The sequence below is a fragment of the Tursiops truncatus genome, chromosome 8 (assembly GCF_011762595.2).
Source record: "Tursiops truncatus isolate mTurTru1 chromosome 8, mTurTru1.mat.Y, whole genome shotgun sequence".
NCBI lineage: Eukaryota > Metazoa > Chordata > Mammalia > Artiodactyla > Delphinidae > Tursiops > Tursiops truncatus.
In genome coordinates this window covers 60,422,302-60,448,476 of record NC_047041.1, presented here as the reverse complement: position 1 = coordinate 60,448,476, position 26,175 = coordinate 60,422,302, and the positions used below count along the sequence as shown (strand labels likewise).

General features: G+C 42.4%; 2 protein-coding genes across 4 annotated transcripts in view; one reads left to right on the top strand and one right to left on the bottom strand.

The window, feature by feature from the left end:
• ZNF215 (zinc finger protein 215) overlaps positions 1-4,342 on the bottom strand; it is a 151,792-nt gene extending 147,450 nt beyond the window's left edge. The window contains exon 1 of one of the 3 annotated variants that reach the window (XM_033862454.2): positions 4,147-4,342. The gene's annotated coding sequence lies outside the window, so the exon portion shown is untranslated. The remainder of the gene's footprint in view (positions 1-4,146) is intronic. The other 2 variants (XM_033862452.2, XM_019948143.3) reach the window with 2 other exon arrangements.
• A 123-nt stretch (positions 4,343-4,465) lies between these two features.
• Positions 4,466-5,885, top strand: MRPL17 (mitochondrial ribosomal protein L17). Its single transcript, XM_004326617.4, has 3 exons — positions 4,466-4,678; positions 4,994-5,062; positions 5,424-5,885. The coding sequence occupies exons 1-3, from the start codon at positions 4,505-4,507 to the stop codon at positions 5,697-5,699; spliced, it is 519 nt and encodes a 172-aa protein (XP_004326665.1). The 5' UTR covers positions 4,466-4,504; the 3' UTR covers positions 5,700-5,885.
• The last annotated feature ends 20,290 nt before the right edge of the window (positions 5,886-26,175 follow it).

Sequence of the window (26,175 nt, the reverse complement as noted above, 5' to 3'; positions counted from 1 at the left end):
CCTGAGAAAACCATAATTCAAAAAGTATTATGTACCAAAATGTTCACTGCAGCACTATTTACAATAGCCAGGACATGGAAGCAACCTAAATGTTCATCGACAGATGAATGGATAAAGAAGATGTGGGACATATATACAATGGAATATTACTCAGCCATAAAAAGAAACAAAATTGAGTTATTTGTAGTGAGGTGGATGGACCTAGAGTCTGTCATACAGAGTGAAGTCAGAAAGAGAAAAACAAATACCGTATGCTAACACATATATACGGAATCTAAAAAAAAAAAATGGTTCTCATGAACATAGTTGCAGGGCAGGAATAAACAGGTAGACATAGAAAATGGACTTGAGGAAATGGGGTGGGAGGGTGAAGCTGGGGCGAAGTGAGAGTAGCATGGACATATATACACTACCGAATGTAAAACAGTCCATTGGTGGGAAGCAGCAGCATAGCACAGGGGGATCGGTTCGGTGCTTTGCGATGACCTAGAGGGGTGGGATAGGGAGGATGGGAGGGAGGCTCAAGAGGGAGGAGATATAGGGACATGTGTATGCATGTGGCTGATTCGCTCTGTTGTGCAAGAGAAACTAACATAGTATTGTGAAGCAATTATACTCCAATAAAGATCTTTTAAAAATATATAAATAAATAAATTAATTAATTAAATAAAGCTAATTTTAAAAAAAAGTTGGCTTGGGGTCCAATCGACAATTGCTTTTCACTATCATCATTAAATCCCTGATTGAACACTTGCTGAGCTCCCTGTACAGGCTCCCAGGACATTGCTTCATGAAGGCATCAGTAGAAAAGGATGCAGTTATTTCAGAGTAAAGGAGAAAGCTTGTTTTTCTATTTACAATAGTTCTGACACCAAAGCAATTATCCTAGTCCCAAAATCTCTCAAAGCCAGTGGGCACCAAGAGTTGGGAGGTAGATGCAGCCTGGCCCAATGCAAGCATAAGGAGGTGAATTTTCTGTAAAGAATTTTTAAATCGTAATAAAACTAACTAAAAGTCAATCTGATTTTTATCACATTGCATGACTATGCTAAACAGTGTTAGTGATATAATAACCCTTAAAGAAAAATCTTTTGTTGGTCTAAGTTCTAAACAATTGATATGGTTACTGTTGCGTTAAAATAAAATACATGTAAGCTTCAAACTATCACTTTTTAAAACTAATCCACTAAAACATTTTATTCCACACGCAAGTTAATTTGGAAAACTATCAGTTACATAGTCAGATTCGGCCACATGTATTATTTTTCATAGTATTGATAAATTCATAACAATTTGTGATCTTTCAAGCTCACTTGAGGCACATTTTGTACCTCCAACCCTTGTGGTAGAACATAGCCCTGCTTCTAAAACTATAAATTTAAAATAAACAATCCTCGTTGTATGAGATTTTTCTTTCCTGAGTTGTTTTTGTTTTAAGGTGAATTTTCAGATGAGATCAACCAGACACAAAAGTATCTACAAACAGCCACAATATGCCTTGAACAACATACAGTAAGACACCAAGGTTTAAGATGGTTTCTTGAACATCAATCCTCAAAAATTGTAGAGAAAGCCATTAACTATGCACCAACAAAATGTAAAGAAATTGACATAGACAAAAAGTTTGAATACTGCCCGGAGAACAAACAAGAGATGATGATCTTGAAGCAGGAGACAGATAGGACCCCAGGGGCAAACGGTCAAAGTTCATTCCCTGTGGACCAATACTCCCAGACGGAAATAACAAGACAATTGAGAGAGGAGGCTGGGCCCTGCCCAGATAGAAGGTAAGAGACCACATATTTCTCATTCTCGGAGTCAGGAGACCTCCCCAACTACACATGCGCAGAAAGGCTCCTTGGAGGCCAAAAGGGGAGTGATGCTAGCTGATGCCAACTGATGCTCACTACCCATAGGCCTCTTCGGTAGAATCCATCTTGGCTAAGAGATGCGTGTGCATACATGGGAAGATCCCGAGATACACCCAATATGGACTCTGAACCAGACAAACCAAAATGATTGGCCAAAGGAAACACAGAAGAAATGCCCCATATAAGTGATTTAAACTGCCACAAGGGCGCGACCCTCTCTCTGAGCCCACCCGTGTGTCTATCCACACGTACTGTACTTCTTTTTTTCCTAATAAATACTTTACTTGTTTCACTACTTTCCATCTTTGTGGGAATTCTTTTTCTGCAAAGCCATAGGGCCAGAGCCTTGTCACTGACCACTGGTCTAGTGGCTAGGATTCGGCGCTCTCACCACCGCGACCCGACCTCAATCACTGGCCAGTAACTGAAACCCTGTTTCAAGCTGCTGCAGGCCGAGGCCCCCCTAGATCAGCCTCACATAACCAAAAAAATAAATATGGACAATGTTCGATGCTGTACATTTTGACCAAGTGGACATTCCTTTTTTAAAGCAATAGGTCAAATAACACCAGTGTCAATGTTCATTTTCTCTGACTTTTGCAAAGAAGAAAATCTTCCCAAGTTTTTACCAGTAGAAATTTATGATGAATTTTCTGATGACGATGTTACAGTGAAATGTGGAGATAACTGAAAGCTGCAAGAATCGATCCCAAAGAAACAAGACACAGACAGTATTGTAATTTCTGGAATTTATTGTGAAGTGTGGTTTGTATAAATTTCTGCCAACATATCCATATGTTTAAGACTTTTCCTATTTGCATGTATGTTGCTTCAGACAAAAGAAACTTTTCAAAATTAAAATTAGCAAGAGGTGTTCTCTGGTCACCTAAGAGGAAGACAGAATGACAAATCTAAATATGCTTTCTAACAAACATGAATATGTGTCTAGGGTTTCTGTAACAAAGTGCCACAAACAGAGCAGAAATTTACTGTCTTGTAGTTCTGAAGGCTAGAAGTCCAAAATCAACCTGTCAGTTAGGCCATGCATTCTCTGAAGGACCTAGGGAAGAATCTGTTCCATATCTTGCTCTTAGCTTCTGATGTTTGCCAGAAATCCTTGGCTTGCAACTAGGCAACTCTGATCTCTGCCTTCCGGGTCACATGGCATTCTGTGTGTCTCTGTCTCTCCACAGGTGTTCTTTTTATAAGGCCATCAGTAACTTTGGATTAGGCGCCCACCCTAATCCAGTATGACCTCATCTTAACTAATTACATCTGCAAGGATCCTATTTCCAAATAAAGTCACATCATGAGGTACGGGGTGAGGGAGATGCAGGCTATATGGGGGTGGGGTAGGTCTTAGCATATCTTTTTTGTTGGGGGGACATATCTGAATCCATAACTAAGAGCAATTTTGACCAGGTCATTGCAAATCGCCAGACACGAAGACTCAAAACCAGAAACGATAATGTTACTGTTCATTACTTTAACACATAAACGCATAGGCATGGTTTTCCCGTTTTAAAATAAAAAGCACACTGATGTAATTTAAAAGTATTAGCCCATTATTTTTCCTTGGAGTGCGGTAATTCTTCTTGAACCGGGATGATTATATGTACTTTGTGAACTAAAAATGCCACCTGCCATATCAGTAAACAAAGGATGTTGCAGCCATCAGCCACTACAGTCACCCCGGACAGCACACCCTGAGGAGACTCAGGATGAGAAAACACAGGATACTGGTCCCAAGTAGCTGAGGTGCAGATCAAAAGAATGATTTCAGTGAGCCCAGATTCTTGCATCGTCTCGTGCATAGAAAAGCGCTAAATTCCTTAACTTGAGATATCTGGTTTTCTTTTATGAACAGTAGTCTTTTGATGCTCCAACTACCTGGTCTTTGCTGCAAAAACTCCTATGTATCCTGGTCCCCACCCCACCCCGACCCCACCCCTTGCCTCTTCAGAGCAGCCTCTCAGAGTTATCTGAGCTGCTGTGTCCCCGGCTTAAGTCCTCAGTTTTGTCTGACAAATAAAACATAACTCAACTTTTATGTTGTGCTTTTTTTCAGTCAACAACTTAACCCAAAGAAAATTTTCAGCATCTGCGTTTCTTTCATATCATTGTTATCCCACTCATTTTCACCATTACTACTGAAAACAATTTTCTTTTAAAAATGACACGCTCAGGGTGTGGGACGCGCCGCGCCTCAGGGAGGGCAGGGCAGCCAGCCTGAGGGACCAGGACCCCGCCAGGCACTTTCCCCTCAGGTACTCACTTTTCTAGCCGACACCAGGCGGACCTTGCCAGCGCCCTACCGGCCACAAGACGAATGACGCAGCACCAGTGAAACCCGACAGCCGGGTCACTCCACACCAGGGGGCGCCTGGTTCCCCGGCCGACAGGGAGCGTTCCCAGGGTCCAAACCCCACCAGGCTCGCTTCCTCTGGAAGAAGTTAACGCCCCTTCCCCGCCCTCCCCCAGTCTGCCAACGAGGCAGGCTCTGATACACATGCGCAAACACGTCCACCACGCACCAATGTATGGCGCATGCGTCCTCTAAGCTCCGCCTCTCCGCCGCGTCTCCCCTGGAGTTTCCAGTTCCGGCCTCACAGAGGCTGGAAGAAGTTGGGAGCATGCGGCTGTCGGTCGCCGCTGCCATTTCTCACGGCCGCGTATTCCGCCGCCTGGGCCTTGGTCCCGAATCCCGCATCCACCTGCTGCAGAACTTGCTCACGGGACTGGTGCGACACGAACGCATCGAGGCGTCATGGGCACGCGTGGACGAGCTGAGGGGCTACGCGGAGAAGGTGAGGGGCGGGACCCTCTTGTTCCTCTCGCGGGTCTGGCCTGGGGAGGCGGGATCCGGCTGGAGTTGGGGAAGAATTGGGACCGCCCTGGTAAGCTGCGCCCGAAGGCTGATTCCCCTGATACAGTGAGCGGAACCTACTCCTCCGGCCCCTCTCATTGAAGACTGGTTAGGGCTGCGGAGTTAGAGGTTGCCTGAATTGGCGAGATGCTTTGCTAGTGTATGAAATGAGTAGATTGCAGTCCGGCATTTAAGGAGTAAGATTGATGGCCTCCTTTCTTGCTCGGGTTGGGTCAGTGATGTTATGTCCTCACAGCTCATCGACTATGGGAAGCTGGGAGACACCAACGAACGAGCCATGCGCATGGCTGACTTCTGGCTCACGGTGAGTGCATCCTGTCTGCCTCCCAAATCTCATCCTTTGCTCCCTAAGTGGGAGGGGGTTGTTAGAGGAAAGGGAACTGGGCAGAATGAAGATAAGGCACACGCTTATGGACAAATGTGAACTAAATTAGAGATCTGTGTCCTAAGTTGAATTCAATGTGAATCTCAATCTGCACAACTGCGTGAAACTGATCCACTCTGTGTAATTTTGACTCTACCACATCAGAGGGTGAGGGAAGGGGTGTGTGTGTGTGTGTGTGTGTGTGTGTGTGTTTGGACCCTACCTTTGGGAGTGCTGAAACTTAAATATCTCTGCGGTGGTGCCTGACTCTGCTGTCTCCTGGATAACTCTCCCCTTCCAGGAGAAAGACTTGATCCCAAAGCTGTTTCACGTACTGGCCCCTCGGTACCAAGGTCAGAATGGGGGCTACACGAGAATGCTGCAGATCCCAAACCGGAATAAGCAGGATCGGGCCAAGATGGCAGTGATCGAGTATAAAGGGAACTGCCTTCCACCCCTGCCCCTTCCTCACAGAGACAGCAACCTCACACTCCTAAACCAGCTGCTTCAGGGGCTGCGGAAGGATCAGGAAGCAAGCACCCACAGCTCCCACACAGTTCAAACACCAGAGATTTAACTGGAGCCAAAGGGTATGTGGCCCTCATCAGTGCCCATGATCCACAGGCCTTGGGAGCGCTTTTAATCTCTTAAGAAGAACTGGATCTTGAGTTGTAAAATGAACTGTCTGATTGGAGCCCAAAACCTTCTGGGAGCCAGATAACCTTCTCTTTGCACAACAGATAAAATTCAGTGTATGACTATATGTAAACTGATTTTCTTTTCCCCTCCCCTTGGGATTTCTGGAGAATGAGAACTACCCACATGCTCAGTCTGTGTGGGATAGTAAATTCATGGTGTATGTCTCTGGTTCTTAAATCTGGGTTGGGTTGGGTTAGCACAGTTTTGTTTTTTTTAATGCTAGATTATATGGGGTATGTATCCTGTAATTCCAAACTTAGCCCCCAGAGGTGATTGAGTTTTGATATCTAGCATAGAGACTGAGCCCCAGGGATTTCTTAGAGAAGGATTACCTCCTGACGGGTGGGAGGGTGAACATCTAGAAGTGAACTTTCTGTAATAATCTGGTACTCTAGGAACCTTCAAGGTTCCATTCCTCTGTTTCTGGACAAGATCACGTATCACCCTTAAGTGTTCACCTCAAGCCCCAAATAGGCCTCAGAGGAGAGGACCTGAGAACTCAGATGTACCACCACCCTGGCCAAGGGAGCAGAAGTGTTCAGCAGAGGATGTTGACTCCAGGATAAGCTCCTTCCTCTTGGGGTGGGAGTGGAAGGGTGAAGGAGAGGGTTGAAGTGGGAGGAAGATTAGGAAGTTAAACCTGTGGGAATTTCCTGGAAGTTTTCAATCTGGGCCTCTCCGGGAACTCAGAAAAAGGACATCCGGCTTCAGAATGGTCAGGGCATATGAAAAGTAGGAAGTTCCTTTATGTGCACTAGTTACTGTGAAGCCAGATTTGGCCCAGGCAGGCTGCGCATCCCTCACACTCAGGCTTGACAGGGGTGATAGTCGTGGGAAGACTTGGAGCTGTCATCCCTGCATGAACACATGACAGCAAGACCTAGCAAATCCCACCTTTCTAGTAAAGTGGAAAAAACAGAGTTTTATCTTAGGCCAGACCTACAGAGGGGGTTTGGCCCACCAAACTCATCCATTGTCTGAGATAAAAAGGCTGTGGGTGGAGGGGTCACTGGTCTAGCAGACAGATATTAGCTTCAGTGACAGAGCTATTCTGGTACTATTTCAGTACAGCTGCCCTAGTCTGAGACTTATCTGCTCCCAACAGGGGTCTCATCTCTTTTACTCTACTCCAGTTGGTCTTTCACACTATTGCCAGAAAGCTCTTTCTGACATTATATTTTGAGTGACGTATAGTAGACACTCAAAACATTTATTTATTTATTTATTTATTTTTATTTTTTATTTTTTATTTTTTTGCGGTACGCGGGCCTCTCACTGTTGTGGCCTCTCCCGTTGCGGAGCACAGGCTCCGGACGCGCAGGCTCAGCGGCCATGGCTCACGGGCCCAGCCGCTCCACGGCATGTGGGATCTTCCCAGACCGGGGCACGAACCTGTGTCCCCTGCATCGGCAGGCGGACTCTCAACCACTGCGCCACCAGGCAAGCCCTCAAAACATTTATTGAATAAACCTACAACTCTGAATGCTTCTCTAAAAAAATTTGCCCTCTTTTTATCTTTTTGGTACGAACATTCACCTCAGCCAGATGTCTTGGAATCATCCTTGACTCCTAGAGAAAGCTCTTTCCTTAAAATTAAAACCACATCTTTAAGTAACGGTAACAGGTGAGTTATGTCTGGACTCTCACAGCTTTTCCTCCTGGCCCCCGGAAATATAACTTCCTAACTTGCCTTCCTCCCCACTGCAGCCATGGTGATAGGAATTTGCTATCTTAATTCTCTGCTTGATCTCCAGTGGCTCTTCTCTTCCTGTAGGGAGAGTCCAGATTCCTTACCATGACTCCCCTCGGTGAGTAGGCACCTGCTCGTTGCTCCAACTTCTTCCCTTGCCTCTAATTTTATGCTCCAGAGGCTTGGAAGGCCTTATTTTGACTGTTTCCCTATGCAGGTCTTTTCCTAACACCTTCTGTTCATCTACCACCCAGAAAACCCTCCCCCTTTTACCTACCTGCCTTGTACACAAACTTTTGGCATCTCCTGGATGACTGCTCTGACCATCTCCACACCTAAGTTCATTACTTTGTGACCCTAGGTGCCACTATGGTATTCCCATAATGCACTGGATTTACCACATTGCATTACAATTCCCTGCAGTGGGTTAATTCCCAAACATCCACCCCAGGTTAGTTTAAGGCAGTCCTGCTACTTCCATCCCCTAGCTATTGATGGATTCAGGGATGGACAGGCCTTAAATAATTTGAGGCAATGAGAATCCAGGCTCAACTCTGCTAGATAAGAGTAAGATTGCTTGTTATTCTGATAAACACAGGGAACTGGCTCTAGGCTGAAGATGACACTTAGAGTGGCAGGTCAGAACAACTAAAAGATACTATATAGTAAGAATCTTTAGTGACTACTCCCATTTGTGCCTGAGTTTTCTGTTAATTTTTACTGAAAGTAATCTGGTAAATTATTTTGTACTGTTGAATCTTTATTGTTTCCCCAAATTTTTTTTACTATGACCCACAGATCAAAAAACACATCAGAACACGAAATGACATGTATATATGTAATTGAAACAAAAGCGTCACAAAACATTATTTATTTGTACAAATATCATGTGCATCGATACTGTCTACTCTTCTAGTTTACTTTTTTAAAATGATGGCCCCAATTCACTAAGTTGATTTTACAACTCACTAATGTTTTACAACCTTCTCTGAGAAACACTGATCTAAACCAGCATTACAGTGATTCACCATTACCTTTGCTGGATAAAATCCAGGCTTCTATCATGGCACAAAGGCCATCTATGGCCTGGTCTCAGTCACCTCTCAGGCTCGTCTCCTACCATTACCTGCTACCACCCTTCACAGGAAATTAACTTGTTATTCTCTGAATATAGCATACCTTTTTGCATGATGGTGCCTTTACTATCGTGCTTGCCCTGTTTCAAATTACCTCCTACACGTCGTTCAAATCTCTACTCAAAGTCACTGCTTTGAGGCCTTCTCCAAATTCCACATCATCCTCCAGATGGGGCTAGGTCCATTCCTGGGTGCAGTAATAGCCCTTGGGTCATATGTCTGTCAAAGCATTCATTACACTCTACTACAGTAGCCTGTCTGCTTGACTGACGCCTTCACTCAACTGAGCTCCCAAAGACAGGAACTGGGACTCATTCTTCTGGGTAACTCTATACCTACCACTGGACCTGATTCAATATATGTTTATTAAATGAGGAGGAGTAAGCTACATGTTGTCTATGACACAGTCAACTCCCTGGCTTAGCTGTATAAAACCATAAACATGGTACTGTGTGCAGGCACAGTCCTAAGCTACCCTGCTGAGTATACCAAGACTGAAGAAATGGGCTCCTTCCTCTCCAGGGATTTAAGTGTTCATAATGACAGTCATGAATGTAAGCATGTGTCTAATTCATTTCCCACACATTTCATATTTCAATTTCCTGAAATATTTCTAACCTACCTACAGACAGAAAATACCTATACATTTTCCAAGACATAGCCAAAAGCTGATCTGATGCCTCTTCTGAGAAGTATTCACTGAATTCTGCAAGCTAAGTTAGGGACTTTTCCAGTGGTCCAGTTTCACACGTACATCATTGTAGCAATGGCACAATTACATTGTTCAGCACCCATAACTAGCTGATTTATTCCTAGAGGGTAGGGGACATACCTAATCAACTCTTGGGCTACCCAGTAGAGAACATGGAACAAAATAGGCGTCTATAAATGTCTGTTGTACTGAGTTCTTCAGCCTAGCTCTGCATTTTAGGTTTACTAACTCCTCCCTTCCCCAGTTTCCTCTTACTTCATCTGAAAATGAACTTCCTGCAACACTGATTCCCCATTGTTCACTACTGGGTAACGTCTGTACCCTTAAGGTTTTCCTGTCCGTGCCCTTAAATGTGGGGCCATATTGTAGCTCTCTGACTCAGGGACATGAATTCGGTAGTTAAATTTGAGATACCCTAATAATAAAAATGGTCTGTGTGCTTATATTTTGAGGAAAGAAGTTTCACCTTTTCTGATATTTTGCATTCTGTTCCACAGTATATCTGTTTAATATAAAAGTAATGTTTTTAGTTCTTGCAAGTTAAATATTGTACATTGCACACATACATACACACACAATTCTATCAAAATTGATGCTCTAAGCTCTAAGAAGATGAGCCTTGTTTACGCTGTGGCTTCACATATGCCTTGGCACACCACCGTGTAGCCCAGCATGGGAAGCACAGCATTAAAGTTTTACTGCTATTCACTTCAAGGAGATGAAAATGCAAACGCTGTACCTAGAGATGTCACTGAAAACTCAATGCCATTGTTCTGACTTAATTTCTAACTTCTCCTTAAAATGGTCTCAGAAGCTTTCCTACAGTTATCTTTTCCTTTTATCCCAAAAGGAACAAAAGAAAGGAAAAATAGTTCAGTTTTGTATGTGCTGAGTTTGAGATCCCTGGGAGCATGTGGAGATTAGGAAAGAGTTCTTCGCCGGGAAAAGAGATTTGGGAGTTCTTGGCAATTAAAGCTAAGGAAATGGATGGGATGACTCAGAGTGTATATGTAGAGGGAAAGGAGACTGAGGTCAGACATTAGAGGACAGACAGGATGCAGAATCTATGAAGGAGACTGAGAAAGTGCCTTACAGAGAGGAAAGAGAACCTGCAAAATTCATCACAGTACCCAGTACAGTGTCTTCCTTGTACATAAGAGACACTCAAAAAATAATTATCAAATGAATTTAGCAAGCATAGTCCTTTTTCATTCAAAGCACTGTGCTAGTATAGAGAATACAGGGATGACTCCTGGGCCCATCAGGCCAGTTGGAGAGACAGATCATGAATAAGTGTAAGATAGTAAGACAGGTAGCTAAGAAAGTGGTGTGCACAAGGCATACTGGAGTACCAAGAAAGGAGGAGGTCAATAAGGAACTTTTCAGAGGAAACAATGCTAGGGCTGCATCTTGAAGAATGAATAAGCATTCATCAAGCTTTGGGTAGAGAGGTCCTCTGGGAGGGCATTCCAGGCAGCAAGCTCTGCAGGTAGAAGTGCACTGAATTATGAAACAGAATGGAGTGGTTGAGAAATTCCAAGTAAGTAATTTGGTACAGCTGGGATTTAGTTTTGAGGAAGAAGTGGAGGAAATGAAGCAGGAAAGCCAGGCAAGATCAGGTTACAAAGGACCCTGTAAGACATGATAAAGTGCTTGGATTTTATCCTGAAGACCAGGGGAAGCCACTGAAGGATTTTTAAATGGAGAGAAAAGGGATCAGATTTACAATTCAGAAATATCATTCTTCCATCAGACCGGAAGATGGGTTAGGGGCCAAGACTAGAAGCAAGGAAACCGAATAGGAGGCTAGTTAAGGAATCCAAGGGGAGTTGAGAGAAGGCTAGACTAGGCCAGAAGCAGGGGGGAAGGAGAGAAGCCAACAGATCAAACAGATATACAGGAGATAGAATAGACTAGACATCGTGTGTGACTACACGAGGTAGAGGAAGAAGTTAAGAGTCAAGCACGATACCAAGTTTCTACTTGGGCAGTTGGGTGAAGTAATTCCATTCACAGAGAATGAGGATAGCAGAGGAGAAGCAGGTCTGAGATTCTGTGATGAGCTTTGTTGTAAACGTATTCATGTTACAGAGTTGTCTTGTGAACAGTTGTTCTGGAGCTCAAAGGATATAGGTAAGCCAGCAATACAGATGTGCTATTCACACATAGGAGGAAATTGAAACAATTGGACTAGATGAGATTTCCCAGACAAAAAATATAGAGTAAAAGAAAAAGGATAGAGCCAATATTCAAAGGCCAGACAGAAAAAAAGAGAAGCCCTCGGAGGAGGGTGAAAAGAAGGACTACAGCTAGAACACTGGTGTCTCAAAATCCAAGGGAGGTGGGGTCAAAAACATCTCCCTCAGATTCTGAGGTCCTAAGGACAGACACTAGATGATTTTTGTATTCTTAGAACCTAATGTTGGCCAGGCTCCAGAATAGTGGTTTAATGAGTATCTTTGGCCATTGGACTTAAAAGTTAGGATGTTCACTGTTGGCCTCTAATGGAGCAGTCTCTTGAGAGGGGCAAAAGCAGAAACCATAAAGACAACTGGAAAAGTTTGGTGACAATGAAAAGAGAAGATACGGCAGCAACTTGAGAGGAAAGGAGATTTAAAAAGTGAATTTGGGGGCTTCCCTGGTGGCGCAGTGGTTGAGAGTCCGCCTGCCGATGCAGGGGACACGGGTTCGTGCCCCGGTCCGGGAAGATCCCACATGCCGTGGAGCGGCTGGGCCCGTGAGCCATGGCCACTGAGCCTGTGCATCCAGAGCCTGTGCTCCGCAACGGGAGAGGCCACAACAGTGAGAGCCCCGCGTACCGCCCAAAAAAAAGTGAATTTTGAAGATTAAAGTATTTATTTTTTGCTATGGTCTGAATGTTTGTGTCACACCCCTACCCAGATTCATATGCTGAAATCCTAATGCCCAATTTGATGGTATTGGGAGGTGGGGCCTTTGGAAGGTGCTTAGGTCATGAGGGTGGAAGCCTCACAAATGGGAATATTGTTCTTATAAAGGAGACCCCACAGAGATCTCTTGCTCCCTGCACCATGAGAGGGCACAGTGAGAAGGTGCTGGCTGTGAACCTGCACGAGGGTCCTCACCAGAACGCAGCCATGCTAGTACCTCGATCTTGGACTTTCCATCCTCCAGAACTATGAGAAATAAATTTCTATTGTTTATAAATTACCCAGTCTGCAGTATTTTGTAATAACAGCCCAAACAGACTAAGACAATTTTATAATGAGTACTTATTATGGCCTTAGTTATGGAGATAAGACAGGCCTTAGTTATGGAGATAAGACACTTAAGGGTTTATATAGGTTTGAGGGAAAAGTCCAAAATCTTGTGTTGAGGGCAAAGGGGATGGAAGAGAGCTTTGTCGTTTGCCACTGTGGCTTCCATGGCTCCTCCACCTTTATGTAAAGCCTCTTTTCTCTGGGGACTCGAGACCTTGGTTGACCACCTCCTCCTGATGTTCTTGGCCTTAGCTGCTACAGGATGCCTAAAGCACCTGCTGGCCCAACGTACAGGAAGTCGGTTGGCAAGCTTGCAGTTTGAACGTGTCTGCCTTTGAGGAGAAAACATACACAGTGTATAGCCCAGAGCTAGTCACAAAATGAATCGTTAAATTCCGTCAGTCTCAGACCTAACAGGATGGGCTACAGCAGACAGACAAAATATCAGGAATTCCGAACATGACTGAGAAGTCAACATGGAGCTAGCAGAGATAAAAGCAAGTACAGGAAAAGTCAAAATTCTGGAGGGGTTTTGTAACACTAAGAACCCTACCCCACATCTGTCTTTTTTATAACAGACTGGGCCATTCATGCCAGGCTGACGGGGGGTGAAGGTGGGGGAAGACAGCTTCTGATACCTCACACATTCATTCAAGTCTTAGGCCCAGAGTCTTACTCACCATCCCAACCTTGGATGCCCCATTCAACACTCTGCCTCTTGGACTTCCCTGCCGGCACAGTGGTTAAGAATCAGCCTGCCAATGCAGGGGACACAGGTTCGATCCCTGGTCTGGGAAGATCCCACATGCCGCAGAGCAACTAAGCCCGTGTGCCACAACCACTGGGCCCACACGCCACAACTACTGAAGCCCGCGCATTCTAGGGCCTGCATGCTGCAACTACTGAGCCCGTGTGCTGCAACTACTGAAGCCTGTGTGCCTAGAGCCCGTGCTCCACAACAAGAGAAGCCACCACAATAAGAAGCCCATGCACTACAACGAAGAGTAGCCCCCACTCGCTGCAACTAGAGAAAACCCGTGCTCAGCAACAAAGACCCAATGCAGCCAATAAATAAATAAATAAATAAAATTTTTTAAATTTTATTAAAAAAAAAGACTCTGGCCCCATAGTTCTTTATTGTTCTCTCCTACTGAAGCCCATCAATCCAGCGTGCTCTGTTTACCAGGACTTTGACCCTTTCATGACCAGATCTACTTTAGCCCTGAAGCTTTATTCTCCAGAATCTCACTCTCTAAACCCAGCTTCTTGCCTCTGGATCTCCCTTTGCACACATAGCAAATTTTCAAACTCTAGAAACTCTAGTCCTCTGAACTCATTGCTCCCTGTATATACCGGGCCTTTCTTCCTTTTCAACCCAGCCTGGATATCATGATCCAACTTCATCTGTTCTCATGGCAGCCCCTACTCAACCCCATGTCTTTCTCTCCCACCCACTTATTAATTACCAGATTTCTCTACTCCTGTGCCCTCATCACTAAGAGCTCCCAGGAACAAACAATAGCACACAACCACTGGCACTGGGATCAACAGAATCAGGCCCTGAACACAACAAGCCTGGATTGCTCAATCCTACCATCTCTTTGACCCCTGCAAACTTTCTCCACTTTCCTTAAACTCTTTGTATCATCTTCATCTCTTAGTATAAGCACTTAACTTCACCTCCTACTTCCCAGAAAAAAAAAAGGAGTCTGTAGGCATGGTCTTCTCAATTCCCTACCCTCCTGATCTTTATCTATATCTAAGAACTAGGCAATAAGTTGAAAATCTATTCATTGAAGACAGTTCATCCAATGACCATGCTCCCAAAAGCTCAATTCATCAAATTTTCCAAAGTTATCAAGTTTAAAAATTGTTGGTTTTAGGGTTTCCCTGGTGGCGCAGTGGTTGAGAGTCCACCTGCCAATGCAGGGGACACGGGTTCGTGCCCTGGTCTGGGAAGATCCCACATGCCACGGAGCGACTAGGCCCGTGAGCCATGGCCACTGAGCCAGCGCGTCTGGAGCCTGTGCTCCGCAATGGGAGAGGCCACAACAGTGAGAGGCCCGCGTACCGCAAAAAAAAAAAAAAAAAAAAAAAAAAAAAATTGTTAGTTTTGAGCACCAAAACCTATTTGGTAGAGTTATCAACTCACCAAAAATTTGTTTCTATCAATAATGTATAAAATTTATAGAAATTGTGTTGTGTGGAAAGATTTAATAACCTTATGGATTCACTCTTTTTTCTTTTGGTTGTTTTTTTTTTAGTTTTAGTTTTCAATTAATTTCAGCTTGATTTAGTTTAGTTTTAGTTTAACCAGAGTCTTCTCATTCGGTCTGTTGTATAACCAGATTTCAATCAAACTCTGTTGAATGTCACTTTTGTGTGTGATACTCATATCAGAAACTTAGGATTCAGATGCCTAAAATGAATATATAATACTCATTTGATCAAGCTGATAAAAAAAATCTAGCAAGTAAACAAAGTTAAAAACAGCACTAACTCATTCTGTGAAGCCATTATTACCATGATACTAAAACCAGAAAAAGACATTGCAAGAGAAGATCAATATCCCTTATGAATAATTGTTGCAAAATTTGCCAACAGAATACTAGCAAACTGTATCCAACAACATAAAAAAAGAATTATACACTAGGACCAAGTGAGCTTTACACCAGAAATACAAGGTTGGTTACCATTCTGAAATCAATCAGTATACAAAAATCAATTATATTTCTACACACTAGCAAAGAATGATCCAAAAAATAAATTAAGAAAACAATTCCATTTATAATAGCATCAAAAAGAATAAAATGTTTAGGAATAAATTTAACAAAAGAAGTACAAGACTCACACACTGAAAACTACAAAAGATTATTGAGAGAAAATGTAAAACGCCTAAATAATGTAAAGATAACACATGTTCATGGACTTGAAGACTTAATATTTGTTAAGGTGCAGATACTCCCCAAATTGATTTAGAGATTCAACACCATCCCTATCAAAGGCATGCGGCTTTTTTTTTTTTGCAGAAATAATAAAATTCATATGGAAATTCAAGAGACTCAGAATAGCCACACAAAATAATCTTGAAAAAGAACAAAGTGGGAGGACTCATACTTCCTCATTTTAAAACTTCTACAAAGTAATCAAGACTGTGTGGTACTGGCATAAGGACAGACATGTAGATCAAGGAAACAGAATTGAGAGGTCAGAAATAAAGCCTTAGATTTATAGTGATTTTTTTCTTAACAAGGATGACAAGAAAATCAAATAAGGAAAGACAAGTCTTTTTAACAAATAATGATAGAACCAGCTATCCACATGTAAAAAATTAAGGTTGGACCGCTACCTCACACCACATACAAAAATTAATTCAAATGGATCATAGACCTAAAAAAGAGCTAAAACTATAAAACTGTTTAAAAAAATAGCAGTAAATCTTGTCCTTGGATTAGATGATGATTTCTTAGATAGAATGCCAAAAACACAAGCAACAAAAGGAAAATGAGAGGGAGAAGGGGCAACGTAGGGGTGGGGAAAAAAAGGGTTATTTAATGTGATTATATGAAATCATGTGTGAAACTTGAAAATTTAAAGCGCTACAGAATTTAAAGAATCATTCAATTTAAAAAAGTTTTTAAAAGAAAATAAGATAATTATTTAAGGAACAGAATATCCAAGAACTGTGGGACAATAACAAGAACTGTGGAACAATAACAAAATGTATGTAATGGGAATACCAGAGGAGAAGAAAGAGAGAGAGAAACAGAAGAAACATTTGAAGTAATAATCACTGAGAATTTTCTGAAATTAATGACAGACACCAAACCACAGATCCAGAAAGCTCAGAAGACATCAAAATAGACACTGAAAAAATCTACACCTAGGTGTACAAAACTGCAGAATATTTAAACTACAGAAAATATTCAAACCACAGAAAATAAAAGACATAGAAAATCTTGAAAGAAGCCAGAGAAGAAGTTACACAATAGCCAATAAGCATACAAAGAGAGGCTGAACATCATTAGTCATTAGAGAAATGCAAATCAAAACCACAATGAGATACCACTTCATACCCACTAAGATGATTATAATAAAAAAGATAAACAATAACAAGTGTTGGCAAGGATGTAGAGAAATTGGAACCCTCATACACTCCTGGTAGAAAGGTAAAATGGTGAAGTTGCTGTAGGAAAGTTTGGCCACATTTCCTCAAAATGGTGAACATAGTTTATAATACATAGTTACAATGTGTATCATACCAGCAATTCCACTCCTAGGTATATACCCAAGGATATTGAAAAAGTACATCTACACAAAAACTTGTATGCAAATATTCACAGCAGCATTATTCATAATAGCCAAATAGGGCAAAAAATCTAAATGTCCATCAACTGAAGAATGAATAAACAGAATGTGATATATCCATAGAATGGAATATTATTCTGTCACAAAAAAGAATGAAATACTGATGTATTCTACAACATAGATGAACTTCAAAAATAGGATAAGTGAAAGAAGCCAGACACAAAAGGCTACCTATTGTATGATTCCATTTATATGAAATACCCAAAGTAAGCAAATCCACAGAAACAGAAAACAGATTATTAGTTGCCAGGGGCTGAAGGGAGAAGGAAATGGGGAGTAACTGCTAATGAGTATGGGGTTTCTTTTGGAACAGTGAAAACATTCTGGAATTTGATTGTGGTTGATGGATATACAACTGTGAATAGACTAAAAACCACTGTGAACTATACAGTTTAAAAGAATGAACTTTATGGTATATAAATTGTATCTCAATAAAACTGTTACTTAAACAAATAAATAAAATCAAAGTAAAAACTTTATTTAGAAGTAGTAGCAACTACATAATCAAGGATAAGAATAAGCAGAGATATTCCTACAGTCATCCTATTGTGACATGAATGGGACTGGCAGAAATTCTACAAATGTTTCTTCGATGTCACTATGGCAGGAGGCCCATTCATCAATGGTCATCATGAGATCTTAGAACAATTATTTTGAACTAATGAACTTATATAATTAATTTTATCACTTACTGTAGTAACTATTAATTCCATTTACCAACCAGTATGGAAATACAGTATGGCCATATTTCAGCCCATATCTATATTCCTATTAAAATTATAAGTGCACAAAAAAGTGTTTTTAAAAAGGAAAATTATTAGATTGAAAATGTTTTGAAAGAGAGAACCCCGCCCCCCGCAAGATTGTTTATATTTGACTTTTTTTTTTTTAACATCTTTATTGGGGTATAATTGCTTTACAATGGTGTGTTAGTTTCTGCTTTATAACAAAGTGAATCAGTTATACATATACATATGTTCCCATATCTCTTCCCTCTTGCGTCTCCCTCCCTCCCACCCTCCCTATCCCACCCCTCCAGGCTGTCACAAAGCACCAAGCCAATATCCCTGTGCCATGCGGCTGCTTCCAACTATCTATATACCTTACTACGTTTGTTAGTGTGTATATGTCCATGACTCTCTCTCGCCCTGTCACAGCTCACCCTTCCCCCTCCCCATAACCTCAAGTCCGTTCTCTAGGAGGTCTGCGTCTTTATTCCTGCCTTACCCCTAGGTTCTTCATGACATTTTTTTTTTCTTAAATTCCATATATATGTGTTAGCATACGGTATTTGTCTTTTTCTTTCTGACTTACTTCACTCTGTACGACAGACTCTAGGTCTATCCACCTCATTACAAATAGCTCAATTTCGTTTCTTTTTATGGCTGAGTAATATTCCATTGTATATATGTGCCACATCTTCTTTATCCATTCATCCGATGATGGGCACTTAGGTTGTTTCCATGTCCGGGCTATTGTAAATAGAGCTGCAATGAACATTTTGGTACATGACTCTTTTTGAATTTCGGTTTTCTCAGGGTATATGCCCAGTAGTGGGATTGTATATTTGACATTTGAGTCATTGCACAACACTTGTAGAACAAAATACACAAGAACTTCTCATTCTCAAAAGTTTAGATTCAAAGTAAGGAAAATTTTAGATTACACTGAACTTTGGCCAGCCATGGCAAAATGACTTCAGTGAAACAGCAAATAAATTAAAACTAAAACTGAGCTAAACTACACTTCAAATGAGTCAACTGCTAATTTGTAGAAATGTTCAAAAGTAGTTAAAATCCATACAACCATGCAATTGTTGTAAACTTTACACATAATTAAAAGAAACAAAATTTTGGTAAATTGAGAAAATTGGTGAATTTCAGCAAATTGATCATTCTGTGAACTGAAATTCAGAGAACTGGCTCTCCTTACTTCCTATCCCAGAGGATAGGAGTCCTTCCTCTTCTCCACATTTAATCCCTCCACCTGTGTTCTAGATTCCATCTGGTTCTGCCTTCTCTGGCTCCTGCCCTGTGGGAGAGAATTGAGAGTCTCCTTTTTTCTTTCCTAGAGTCTCTGCAGGGAATTGAAATCCTTCAGAGCCTGGAAAACATACTTGGTCTTGGAAGATCCCAGCTCAAACAGTGCTGGACTCTGGCCATTTTTTTAATACTCCTTCTCACTTTCTCCAGGGCTGGGCTCTACTGAAGAGTGCTAATGACTGTGGTCTCTCATGAGCATTTGAACGGGGGCTCAGTCTCAGAGCAGTCTGCAACCAAGCAATGATGCTGCCCGGTGCCTCCTCACGCACTAAGAAGGAACAATCGGATAACAGAGCCAGTGAGAATTGTTAGCCTCCCATCCTTGTCATTCAGGAGCATCATTTACAAGGCAGGCCTTTTGGGTCATCTTTCCTTTTCCATTCGATCTTCCCCACATTCATCTGTCCTTCCTTGCCCCTGGTTAATTTGTCCTTCCACTGCTTCCCAGAGTTTAGCCCTTTCCATCGTGGACTCTCCTCCCAATCTTTCCTGTTCTGAAACCCCTAAATTCTCAGCCCCATTATACACCCCCGAGTCTCCACTTCCTCTAGGAGAGTTGGCTTTGTTTAAGTACATCATTTCTTCACATTCTGCCACAAGTCTAGGGAGGAGAGAGAAGTTGTCTCCACTCTTGGGGCTCCCTAGGGCCCAAACACACATAAGTACTTTTCCACACCTCCCCCCAGTCTTTGAGAATCATACCATCTTGTTATTCAAGCCTCTACCCTCCTCAGTGTTGTCATGAAATGACCTTTCTTTTTCATCAAAGACTTTAGTATAGCTGTGCCTGTACCCTTTGTTCTCTCACCAGCATCCTCAACTCCATGGTCCTTTAAGCCTGTAAGGCCACCAGCCATCATTCCTCTTAACAGTGTCTCCATTCCTTTAACACTTCCCTCAAAATCACTAACATACTGCCTCCCTCAAGCCCCATTTTTCACAAACTCCAACTCCTCTCCAGAGAGAATGGGATCACCAGGTATGATGGCCTCAAATTCCCACCCTGTCTATCCTCCTTCTGTACTGCCATTATACCCTCATGCATGCACTTATCTGCATCCTCACCCATCTTCCCTTTCAGTCTTGAAGGAGGAGGTACCTCTCTAGGTTAAAAACCAATTCCTTCCTGTAGCCATGGTTAATTCCTCAGACCCTCCTCTCTCCTCTGGGACCTTGCTCCATTAGCCATTGCCTGTCCATCAGCTCTTTACCTGCGGTGTTAAACGAGGTCCCACTGCTTACTTCTCAGCAACTGTTCCTCAATCCTTCCCTTCCCCACTCCTCCTCTCAGCCTCCTGTTACCCATCCTTTCTCTCTTTCCTTGCTGCACTCACTGAGTAGTAGTTCTTCACCCTCCTGTCTCACTAGCATCCTTTCTTTATTCTGGAAAGAATATTTATATTCTTTCTTATATTCAGCATAAATGAATATTATTTATTCATCTGTCCATCAACGGACACTTAGGTTGTTTCCATGTCTTGGCTTTTGTGAATAATGCTGCAATGGACATGAGGTGCAGATATCTCTTTGAGATAGTGATTTCGTTTCCTTTGGATATACCCAGAAGCAGAATTGCTGGATCATATGGTAGTTCTATTTTAAAATTTCTTGAGGAACCTCCATAATGTTTGCCATAGTGGCTGTACCAGTTTACATCGCCACCAGCGGTGTCCAAGGGTTCACTGTTTCTCCACATCCTTGCCAGCATTTTTTATGTCTTTTTTTTTGATAACAGCAATCCTAACAGGTATAAGGTGATATCTCATTGTGGTTTTGATTTGCGTTTTCGTGATGATTAGTGATGTTGAACAACTTTTCATGTGCCTATTGGACATTTGTATATTTTCTTTGGAAAAAGATCTATTAAGATCCCTTGCCTATTTTTAAATTGGGTTATTTGGTTTTCTGCTCTTGAGTTGTATGAGTTCCTTGTATATTTTGGATATTAACCCCTTAGCTGATACGTAGTTTGCAAATATTTTCTCCCCTTCCATAGGTTGCCTTTTCATTTTGTTGACAGTCTCCTTTGATATGCAGAAGATTCTCAGTTTGATGTGGCCCCACTTGTTAATTTTTGCTTTTGTTCCCTTTGCTTTTAGTGTCAAATCCAAAAAAGTAATTGCCAAGACCAATGTCAAGCAGCTTACCCCCTATGTTGAAGTTCTCCTAGGAGTTTTATCGTTCCAGGTCCTAATGTTCAAATCTAATCCACTTTGAGTTGATTTTTGAGTATGGTGTCAGATAAGGGTCTGGTTTCATTCTTTCGCCCATGGATATCCAGTTTTCCCAGCACCATTTATTAAAGACACTATCCTCTCCCCATTGTGTATTCTTGGCACCTTTGTTAAAAATTAATTGACCACAGGGACTTGGTGGTCCAGTGGCTAAGGCTCTGCGCTCCCAATGCAGGGGGCCCGGGTTCTATCCCTGGTCAGGGAACTAGATCCCACATGCCGCAACTAAGAGTTCGCATGCCGCAACTAAAAAAAATTAAAAAAAAAAAAAAGATCCCACATGCTGCAACGAAGATCCCACAAGATCCCGCACGTGGCAACAAAGATGCCGTGTGCCACAACTAAGACCTGATGCAGCCAAATAAATAAATAAATATATTTTTTTAAATATTAAAAAAACATTGACCACATATGCATGGGTTTATTTCTGGGTTCTCTATTCTGTTCCATTGATCTGTGTGTCTGCTTTTATGCAGATATCATACTGTTTTGATTACTATAGCTGTGTAATACAGTTTGAAATCAGGAAGTGTGATGCTTCCAGCTTTTTTCTTCTTCCTCTCCTGTCTTTGAATCATTAAGATCATCAGCCACATCCTAATTTCAAAGTCTAATGGAGACCTATCAGACTTCATATTACTGTGGTATTTTTACTCTGCTGGCGACTCTCATTCTAGTAGCTGTTTCCTCCCTTGGCTTCTATGATAACACATTGGGCACTACTCTCTTGTTCAATTCTTACCTCATTGGCTGCTCTTCCCAATCCCCTTCACGGCTCTTCTTTTGTTATCTACCCTTAATGCTGCCCAGGCCCTCTTTTCACTACATATTCTCTGGAGGTGACAACATCCATTCTCATGGTTCCACTTAACCACTATAGACTGACAGACTGATGTCTCCAAAATATCTATCCTCAGCTCACCTGAGTTCCAAATTTTATACTCAACCACATCCTAGACATCTTCATTTGGATATCTCACATACATCTTAAAGTCATCATGTACAAAACCAAATTCATTATGGTATGTCTCTCCTCTCAAACCTGCTCATCCTTTTCTTCCCAAACATCATGAGTAACATCACTAATGTACGTCCCAGGAAGATGGAAGTCATCTTGCACTACACTCCTCCTGCACCACCACTCCTCACATCTAGTCAGCCACCAAGAACTGTAGTCTCTGTAACTTCTCTCATATTTAACTCCTCTTTTCTAATCCCGCGACCACTAGCTTAGTTTAGATCCTCATTACAAGCTGGGCAATTGAAACTGACTCTTGTGTATTTTCCTTTGATCCTTAGTATTGAAGCCAAAATGATGCTGATGTCACATAATCTGACCATTTTCCTTATTAAATAAACCTTACAATGGCTCCTCAGAGCCTGGACTATATGCATGATAGGTAATATCCTCCATGATTTGGCCCCACTTACCCTTCTTGTTTTCTCCTTTCGCACCAGCCCGTATGCCTTACACTCCAGCCAAGTCAATGTACTCAGGAACCACCAACACTTACCACCTGTACACCAGCCTCCACGGCCAAAGGCTATTTTCTTTCATGCTCTTGTGGTTTTGAACATGGTGCTGTTTACTCTGCCTGAAAGTCCTTTCTCCAACTTCTCCCTCTGCTACGATTCTACTCATCTTTGAAGATCCAGTTCCAGCATCATCTTTGTGACACCATTTGCTGACATCCCACCCCTGGGCTAGATTAAGAATCCTCTCTATGCCCACAATCCCATGCTTTCCTCTATCATTATACTACCCAGTGCCAGTGTGCAGATCTGTCTTCACAGCTTACTGTGAGCTCCTTAGTCATATCCTAGCTATGTATCTTAAGTATAAAGCTGGCCACTTATATGTGTCTTCAGTAAATAGAAGGAAGTAAGAAAATTTAGGTTCTCCTATTTGAAAAACTCTCTGGCCCCCTAAAACACCTGTCCCCTCCCCCTGCTATAGATCTCTCTCCTTTCCTGTAGTCAAGCCTCTTTAAAGAACAGGCTCTACTCCATGTCTCCAGTCCCCCCCTCCACCCTACCCCACTCCTTTACTGAGTGCTGACTAGTTTCCACCCTGACCTCTCCACCCACCCCGTTGTCCCCAAGGTCACCAGTGGTCTCCCTCTGGCCAAATCCAATGGATACGTATCAGTCCTTGCCTCCCTGGCCTCCTCTGTGTCAGTCAACCCTGATGAACACTCTCTGTCCCGTGGCTTCCCTTGGCTTTCCCTTGGCTTCATTGGCACTGCCTCCTCCCCTTCTTCTCCCTCTCTGGCTACTCCTTCTCACTCTCCTTTGAAGGCTGTGCCTCCTCTCCTCAACCTTTAAGTGCTGGAGCTTCTTAGGGTCTGCCTAGCCCCCTTCTCTTCCCAGTGTACATGCTGTTCCTGAGAAATCTTATTCACTCCCTTAGCTTCATTTACCATTTATCACATTTCCCATATAAGCCAACCCAAACCCAAGGTGATTCCTCATTTTCCTACTGAGAAAATCCAAAAAGCTTTTTGATCACTCTGAAACTGTATACCTTCAGGGATGAGGATGAAACAACCAAAAGTTTACTTCTATCGGTTAATTCACTTTATTATACATATATTTAAATTCACATATCATCATGAAGTATAAATATTTATAAGTAATATATTCATTTATAAATATTCCTTTCTTTCCATTCTCATAATTCCATAAACAATTTAATGTATACTTTTAACATGAGTTCTCCAGAGCAGCGTCTTTCTCATTATGAGGGTCACTTTTTCAGCCATCTTACCTATTTTCCAGAACAGATGATCTTCTCTTCAGTCTACGTGGAGAATTTCGGAGAGGACACAGCACAATTTGAATCCATTTGTGATGCAGTCATTGGAAACTGTATCCCAAGTCACAGGTCCCCATTTGCATCACTCTAGGGCAGCTGGTGTTTGGCATGCATCCTGCAATATATTCATGACCTCTAAAAGTCACTTAATGTTTTGCCTTTTAAAAAAAACTTTTTAATTGTTAATTTTTTTTACTGAAGTATAATATTCATACAGAAAATGGCCCAAGTCATAAGTGTTTGGCTCAATGAATTGTCACAAAGTAAAACATCCATATAACATCACTCAGGTCAAGAAAGAGAATATTTCCAGCAGCCTAGAAGCCCCTCCCAAGTACTACAGTATTACTTTTAAAGGCACTTTTTATAAAGCATATTTAGAAACATTCAACACATGCAGTTGTGAGACTGTTACCAGGAATAGCTATCAAAGCTGTGACTATTGATTCCGTGGGAAATGACCTATACAGGCATCCAAAATAGCATTGTTGAGGACATTTCAGGTTAATGGGTCTCGCCCAAACAGTAAAAATAGTTAGCATTTATGGAGCACTTACTATGTGCCAGGTACGAAGCACTTTATATATATTAAATAATTTAACCCTTAGCCCCACTTTATAGATGAGAAAACTGAGGCAGAGACAGGCTAAGTAACTTTTTAAAAGCCACACAGCTTGTAAATGGCAGGGTCTGGACCCCAAGCCAGGCAGTCTGGCCCCAGAGTCCACAAGCTTAGTCACCATACCATACTGCTTTATCCAGTGGTTTGTTGTTCAAAATAAAGTAAATGAAAGCAAACCCTGTAATATGAGAGACTTTGTAAAGACTCAAATATAAGGTTACTCCCTCTTTCCTTGGGATGATTTTAGAAAAACAAAACAGCAAAAACCTCACCCTATATTCAAGCTTATACGGTATTTGCAGATGACTCCCAAATATTTATGTCCATCCCAGACCACTCTTCTAAGCTGCAGACCTACCTACCCGACAGACACTTCAAAGTTAGCAGCCCAAATTGAAAGTCATCATCTTTCTAAGTCAGCCTCCTGCAAGCAACTCCTGCTCCTTTTGTCCAACGCAGTGAATGTCACCACCATCCACCCAGCTGCCCAAGCCAGAAACCTGGATGTTATCAAGGATTCCAGCCTCTTCTTCACTCCTCTTTTTCAAAATCACACTCCCTTCTGCTTTAACTGAAAGTGTGTTCTCTCACCCCAGAAGTTCCTGATTTCTTTGTACCATTTGCACATGTCTCAAGTCAGAATACCTTTGGACTCACAGCCGATATATTCAGTCACAGGAAGGACAGAAGAGGAGGGATCAAAACTCTTCCAGTTCTTTAATACTGTCTGCCTCTGATTTACTTCTTTCCATTTTCTCTGCCAGTTGGCCCCTCAAGCCCCTTCCCACCTCCTTGCCTAGTTTCCATCTCGCTTTCCTTTTCTGAGGAGTATACCCTGAGTGAGACCACCATCCCTAAATCTCCTCGTTCCAAAACCCTCCATCTGGAGCCTCAACTTTGGGATGAAAGAGGAAGTGAGGGAAGGAGAACTAATAAAGAGCATGGGTTAAACAGAAGTGACCAGGAGGAGAGAATGGAAAGATTAATATGGAAGAAGAGGATGAGGAAAGAGGGATGACAGAAGGAAACTGGGAGGGAAAGCCATGTGGGGAAGAGACAGGGAGAAAGGGACAGGGAGAAGGGGTTGGGGGAAAAGAGGTGAAGAGAAGAGGTGGGGAGACAGGGAAAGGAGAAGGGCAGGCAAAGGACATGGGGAGAACCGGTGTGGAGAAGAGGCTGAGGAGAAAGGATCGAGAAGGGATGGGAACAAGGGGCTGGAGAGGAAAGGATGGGAGATGGGGCGAGAAGAAGAGGGTAGGTAGAAGGGAGAGGGGAATGGAGAGAAAAGGGTTGGGAGGGAGATTAGGGCAGTGAGGGAGAAGAGGGGACGGTGGAGGAATGAGGGGTAGGAAAGAAGATGGAAGAGCAGGACGAGAAGGAGAAGGGGACGAGGAGAGAGGATGTAGAGAACGGGATGGGAGAAGGGGACAGGGCGCTTGGACCAGGAGAAGGGAAGAGAACGGGGACGCGGGAACCGCGCAGCGCTGGGGCCGGAT